Here is a 7,783-nt window from a genome sequence, read left to right on the forward strand (position 1 = left end):
CCAATTTTTACCAATTGTTGCAGTTCTATTTTTTGAAAACACTTTCCATTTTCCGTTGAATTGCAGAAAAATCAATCGATTATACAAATGTGAGTTTACATGCATGCTGTCTATTGTGTTTCATTAATCTCTTTCTTTTTCTTAATGCTGACATCATACTGTCTTAATTATTATAATTTTATATTAAGTACTAATTTCAGATATTTTAAATACTCAAAATTAATTTTTATTTTAGGATTGTTTTGGAGGTATGCCCTTTTAATTTCCATTTAAAACAGAATTTTCTTCTCAATTCCCGTCACAAATGTTTGTTAGGATTCCATTCAGCACTGCTTTGAATCTTTGATAAATTTAAGAAGAACTGACATATTAACAATGTGGAGATTTCCAATCCATGAACATGGTATAGGTGTCTATTTCCTTAGGCTTTGTCTACTATCTCTCCAAGATGTTTTGTAATTTAGTATGGAATTCTCATAAGTGTTACTTTATTGTACCCATAAATGTATTCTAAATGTCTCATGGTTTTATAGCTATGTCAAATTATGAATGTTTACTTCCTGGTTATTTTTTCAATATGTAGATCTTGCTAATATCACTTATTAATTAATGGTATTAACTTGTGATATATTCGTTAAGATTTTTCATTAAAAAATTGTGTCTACTACAAATAAAGTTTGAAAATTGTCATTGTGTGGTAGGTTAAGGCCTTCCCCACAGGAGACAATGTCACTATTTTCTGCTCTAATACACAATTATTTCAGAGTTATCCATAAAATGCATGAAATCATAACATATTGAAACAGTCATTTATCATAACCCCATCATAACTTTTAATTTCACTTTTGACTTCTTGAATTAAATTTTTTTATTTGTATTATTCAGGGATCTCCAGAGTAACAGAACAATAGGATGTATAGATACAGAGAGAGAATAAGAGATTTATTATAAGGAGTTGGCTCACATGATTATGAAGGTTGGGAACTCCCAATTTCTGCAGAATGAGTCAGCAGGCTGTAGACCCAGGAGACCAATGGTTTACTTTCAGTCTGAGTTTGAAGGGCTAAGAACTAGAAGAGCTGATGGTGTAGTTCTAGTTTGAAGGCCATAAAGTCAAAACATAGGAAGACTCAATATTTCAGTTTAAGCCCAAAGATAGTAAAAAGTCAATATTCCAATTCAGAGGCCATAGGGCAGGAAGATTTCTTACTTGGGGGAGGCTCAGCTTTTTCATTCTATTCAGGCCTTCAACTGACTGGATAAAGACACTACATTATGGATGGCTATGTGCTTTACCGAAATCTACCAAATTAATTGTTAATCTCATCCAAGAGTACCTTACAGAAACACCCAGAATAATATGTGACCAAATATCTGAGCACCCTGGAGCCCTGTCAAATGGACACACAATGTTTTATATCCACTTAGAAGATATACTGCCACATCTTCAAATAGGTACACAAACACATACACACACACATGCACACAAACAACACATGCCTTACTGAGAGATAAAGACTCTCTGATGATATACGACAGCTTTTAGAATAAAGTTCAACAACTTTGTATGGTGTCCATGGCAATTCTTGATATTCATGTTTTCCATGTCTTTCCAAACTGTATGTTACACTGAAAAAAAATACATCTGCACAGTTACTTTAAACTACATTCTTTAGATTAGATCTCCTCTATCATCTACCTGGCTTGTGGGGTCCTTACTTGCTGGACACTCATTCATCATTCCTTAAGAATCAGACTTTCTAATTAAAATAGAAGACAAAACAAATATAACTCTTCTGATTGCTGTTTCAGTTAGATAAAATCTTCATTCTCTTGGCTAACCCAACAATCCATGCACACCACTACCATTCTCCTTCTCTTGCCTCTGTCTCTGACTCTCAGAAATATAAGGCTAAAACCTCAGGAAACTTAAGCAATGTGTGTAATTTACCACTATGCCATTATTGTCAAGCATAATTGTTATAATATTGTAGGTTTCTGATAACATTTAATGAATTAATAAAGAAACAAATAGTGGAGGTTGTAGAAAAAGTATTGATGTGTAAAATGGAACACTTGAGTTCTCATGATTTTTGTGCCTGAAGTCCCTAAATGACCCTGGAAATGTACTGAATTTTTTAGACTTTATTGTCTCATTAAATCCTTAAAGGGTTTGTTTTGTTTTGTTTTGTTTTGGATAGAACATGGTTAAGATGCACTTCTTCGAAGTTTTCTCCTTTTAGATGACTAGGAAGATCAAGAAACAAATCAACAGTTGTTTTCATTCAGTAAATGGGGAACCCAGAACAATAAGCCTTGAGTGCATTGAAATTCAGAGAGAGAATCATAGAAATTCATGAATGCCTCTGGAGAAAAATTCTTTGAGGAGGAAGCTCAATCAGGGACTTAAAAAAAAGAGTAAGGACATATGTTCACTATTTTACTCTTTCAACTTTTCTCACTCTCATTTCCCAGGCTAGGATCCACAACACCATTGACTAATAGTTTTCATGAGATATGATTTGATTATCTGAAAACCACGTAATGTGTTGGCAAATTTCACAAAACTATTACACAGAAAACTCAAGCGTCTCAAATAATGTAGACTTTTTGTTATTTTATTTAGTTTTGAGAGACTGATGCTATTGCACAAAGAGGGAGGCATGAAGGTATTAATCAAGGTGAATTTTATGAACAGAATATTTTTACCACATGAACACGGATCTGCTTGGTCTTTGCACCATAGACAAGTGGATTGAGAAATGGAGGGACCAGCAAGTATAAGCTGGAAAAGAGGATATGGATATATGGGGGGATATGAGAACCAAACCTGTGTGTGAAGAAGGAGAAGAAAGCAAAAAAGTAGAACTGGAGGAAGACACAGATGTGAGCAATGCAAGTATTGAAAGCTTTCAACCTAGCTTCCTTCTCAGGCAAACGAAAAACTGTGATAAATATCTGAATATAGGACACGGTGATGAACATAAGGTCAAAACCTGCAACAGTGAAGGCCACAAACAAACCATAGATTTTGTTGACACGAATATTTTCTGCAGCCAGTTTCACAATGGCCATGTGCTCACAGTAGGAGTGGGAGATGACTGTTGTATGATAAAATTGAAAACGGCACTTTATCAGTAATAGGAATGGGGTTACTAGAATGACAGCCCTGAGTGCCAACACAGACCCTATTTGGGTGATTAGCTGCTGAGTGAAGATGACAGCATGTCTTAATGGATAACAGATGGCGACATAACGGTCCAGCGTCATGGCCAGCAGTATACCTGACTCCATGGCTTGAAAAGTATGGATGAGCCACATTTGAAACAAGCAGGAATCAAAATAAATCTCTGGAATATGAAACCAGAAGATTCCAAGCATCTTGGGCACAATGCTGGTACTAAGTGCCATATCTGTGACTGCCAGCATGCCTAGGAAAATATACATGGGCTCATGGAGGCTGCGCTCTGATATGATGATGATCAGAAGCAAGGAATTTCCAGTCACAGCAATGAGATACATGGCACAGAATGGGATCCCAATCCAGCACTGCACAGACTCCAGGCCTGGGATTCCTATTAGTGTCAACATGGATGGCATGAAGACTGTTTTGTTGGACGTGGACATAGTGTCTTTGTGCCTCCTGATGCAAAAACAAAGAAGTTACTCAGTCAGGGCTACTGTTCCTTTCCCCCCTCCTACATTTATCCAGAGTCATTATACTGAGTTTGTATTTTTTTGGTAGAACTCTAAGATCCTATCATGCATGCCATTCATATTTTTGAAGGGAAAATAGATCCATAGAGACACATCACTATTGTCAGCAAGGGCATCAACAAGCTACTTTTCCAAAATAAAATGTTAGGTTTGTGGTAGGCCAACTGCATTAGAACAATCAAATTCACCTGGTTAAGGAAAAAAACTGCTGACCTGTCTGTTATCTATTTTCCAGACCTGTGGGAAAAATAATTAGACTTATTTATTTTGCTTGGAGATTGCATTTTAATCAGATTTGATGAATCTCTCCATATCCCACATTCCATTTACCTGTCCTATATTATGAGTCCCAATGGTATCTAAGTCAGGAAGTGTCAGTTTGGACAAGGAAATTCTTAGATTCTGACCAGTATATTAGTGTAAAAGCCTTCCAGTGAAAGAGAATCGAAATAGAAACAGTTGACACCCAAGAGCATAATATATTTACTTATCTGTATGATATATGTAGCATGATATCTATACATAACTATATTTTTCAACATATTTATGGAAGACTGGATGTCCTTTCAAAAGAATTTGAAGCAAGAAGTTCAGAAAAGCTTATTCAATTCCATGTATTTTGGTGATCACTCTCAACGTTTCTTGCTAATTTTTACATTTCGGGTAAAACTATTTTATTTTGCCTATATTTCTAACACCTGAGTTTCTTAAATATGAGCTGTGTGCTTAAAACAGCTGAAATTCTCTAATACATGTTACAGAACACCTACGGGGAGGGATCTCTGGGAGGCAAGGAAACCTGCAGCAGCCATGCCCAGGGAAATAGGACTCATTTGTGATGCCTACAGGATACAGGAAAATGGGTAAATGGGTAACTCAACCAGAATAGAGGCTATTTTCCTGTGTTTTAGGTGTTCAGTTATGATTATCATGAGATTTGGCCCATTTAGCCTCATTAATCCTTATTAAACTATAGATCATCTGGAATGCTTGAATTCTTTTGTGGGCTCAGGCTGAAGAAACTCATAGAAAATAAAGGGCAAAAGGGCAAAAGGGCAGGTTACACAAAAGGAGTCAAATAGATAACTAGAAACAGAAGACAGCTGACAGACTTTGGGATATTCAGGAGAGGGCTATAGGGCAAGTGAAGAAAATATAATCTCCTCTCAATTCACTGAAGACTTAATTTTCTGAAAACTTGGGCTCTTATGCCTTATGTGAAAGTTCATCTCAGATGAAAATCATTCCTTTTTAATAATTAAAATATGGAAGCAAGAAGTTATCAATCCATTAGAAATGGTTGATATTTGGTGAAAAACTGGGTTAAGTTATTCCATTTCTTCGTAGACTCTCCAAGAAAGATGCTTTATGTCAGCTAAGGATATACTGAATGTCACCAAATATGCCAGTGATGCAGAAAGCAGCTGTGGTGCATGCTGCTAAACCTCAAGGGAAAGACCCAAGTCAGCGGGGGTCGTTTTGCGACAGGAAAGCTGTATCAGCTGACATTTCTCAAACAGACTAGTCAGTCAACCAGGTTCTTTGGTTTCCACAGTTTTGCTACCCAATGATTAATTCTGTGACTCCCCAATTCATCAATCACTGATGCTTTAAATAGGGGTCAAGTTTTTCTTCTTCAAAGATAATCAGAATTAGAATAGAAATCCTTCAAGAACAATCACAGTATCTAACTTACTGAAGAGTAAGGCACTGTCATGTGGGCATTATCCAACAGGTATTGATCCTGGGAGGGCAGGTGGAAGTACATCACTGAGTTCAGGGCTGGTAGGATGGAGTGGTTATTGTTAGAAAAGCTGGCAATGAAACATTACAGGATAAACTTGGAAATAATGAGACTTAGTTGCCAGTTGTTCTCGGGAGCTGATTGTGCTCTTATAGGATACCTGAAGAGGATTCTGAATTCTTCATATCTCTATCACTCATCACTTATCATTCATCAACTCTTTTCTCCTCCTGAGATTTCAGTCTCATTCCTGTGCATTTTGTGTTCTGCCTGCACCCTGTGTAACAGTTCCCAGTCAATGCGTGAACCTTAATCCATTTGGTGCTGGAGCCATCTGCCAATATTTGGCTGTCTCTTGGATAGCCTTCTGTGCTATCTTTTGTCTCTGCAATAGACTCTCTCCCTCTTCTGTAAGTCAGCCTGAGATCCTGTTTGTGCATTCATCCTCCAACAAAACTCACAGCATGGTCTGTATTATTCCGGGGCACAGACCAATTTATTGAGCTGGAATTGGAGAAGAAAGCTACTAGACACCTATTGTAATGCTCCCTAGTGAATGTATAGATAAGGAGGAGTTGTAAACATGGAATGAGGGATTTCCTAGGCAATTTGCAAAAACACGGGGGACCCAGAAGATTTTAATTAAGCCCTCTAGGTTTCATCCACACCTAATATCTCTGAAATCCTTTCTAAAACTTCGAGAAATCTCCTTTCTCTCCTCTTTTTTCTTTCCCCACAGGCTAAATGCAGAGAAAGTATTATGCACAAGTGTTTTTTTTATAAGTTGAGTTCGCTTTCTTCTGTCTTCCTTTGCAAAAATAATAAAAGTCCTCTTAAATATATATATATATTTCCCTGCCAGTGAATTTTAATTAAGTAAATATCCTTGTATTTCTTCTTTCCTTTCACTCAGACTGTTCTGGAAGGAAAATCTGTATTCATAAAGACTGTTTTATCACACCTTTACCTCTCATTTTACTGTAGTCTCATTCTTCAGATTTTTATTTCATTGAAGCTATTTTTGAAAACAGTAATATTCTCAGAATTAGGATGGACATGTCTAATTCCTACCATATTGAACTCTAAGCTTACTGTTGCAAATTCAACTAATTTTTCTCCATCCCTCCCTCTATACTTTTCTCCCTGTTCTCTTTTCTTCTTCTCTTCCTTCCAAAACCAGTTGTTATATGCCTTATATATGTGAATAAATTTTGCCATGTGCTCTTGATGGAAAGAAAAAAATGATATATGTATGCCTTCAATTTTTTAGAAATTTTTGGAGATGAGTTAGAATATCTTTTATCATGACAACAAATGATAAATTCTAAAAAAAACTTATGCATATGTTAGCTTCCTCGTTGACATGTTTCACCTTATTTCCAGACATTCTTGTATGTAGCTAACCTTAAGTGGTACTTGAGGTCATGCTGGGACATTGGCAATTTCAGAAAGAATACTTTCAGTGAGATGGAAGAGGGCATTCATGGTGGATTTCAGGAGAATACTAGATAAGGGTGAAAAGACAAGAGACCCCTAATACTCTTTCCAGAATTTCCTCTGTGAAGGCATATGGAACAATGCTACTGACTCAATGTTGAATGAAACTGATTCAGTGGTCAGGTTGGCATATGAGCTAATCTTCAGATTATTCTTCAGTCACCAACAATTTAGACTAGTTTACCACTTTGGTTCCCTTCTCTTCTTCTCTTCTACTGATTGTGTTTAAATGTCAGTGCTCCCTAAAGTTCTATCCTGGAGACTGTTCATCCTAAAGTTCTATACATTTGCTTGTAATTCTATGTACTGAACTGTCCCTGATCACTGCATTTAGCTCCAGGTTGGGTAAACCATGTTTTTTTCCACTGTATTGTAATCTTTGTAAATATCTTCAGACCTAGATCAATACCTATGTATTTTCTTTCTTTTTTCTTTTCTTTCTTTCTTTCCTCTTCCATTCTTCCTTCCTTCCTTCCCTCTTTCCTTTCTCCCTTCCTCCCTTCTTTCCCTCCTTCCTTTCATTCTTTTTTTCTTTGCTTCTTTCATTCTTTCTTTTTTTTCGCTTTTTTTTTTTTTATCATTATGCCACTGAATGTTTCTCAGAGTAAAGGGCCATCAATTCTAATTTGTTTATCAAAAATACAGATATGCATTCATTATGAAGCATACATCAATCTGGCAATCTAAGCCTTTAGCCAACTAAAATCAATTAAGTCTATTTTTTGCCCATCTCTTACTTTAACAAGGTACAATAATTAAGAGACTCACATTAAGAGAATCACATGTCAGTGATTGCCACATTCATTGATGAATCATCAGGAGTCA

At 36.3% G+C, this 7,783-nt stretch overlaps 1 protein-coding gene across 1 annotated transcript; it reads right to left on the bottom strand.

Annotated features, from left to right (window-relative positions):
* Window positions 1-2,688: 2,688 nt before the first annotated feature.
* LOC103554213 (olfactory receptor 52A1-like) lies at window positions 2,689-3,627 on the bottom strand. Its single transcript, XM_070626711.1, has one exon. It carries the CDS (start codon window positions 3,625-3,627, stop codon window positions 2,689-2,691), a length of 939 nt encoding a protein of 312 aa, XP_070482812.1.
* Between the last annotated feature and the right edge of the window lie 4,156 nt (window positions 3,628-7,783).

Source organism: Equus przewalskii, chromosome 6 (genome assembly GCF_037783145.1).
Source record: "Equus przewalskii isolate Varuska chromosome 6, EquPr2, whole genome shotgun sequence".
Taxonomy (NCBI): Eukaryota; Metazoa; Chordata; class Mammalia; order Perissodactyla; family Equidae; genus Equus; species Equus przewalskii.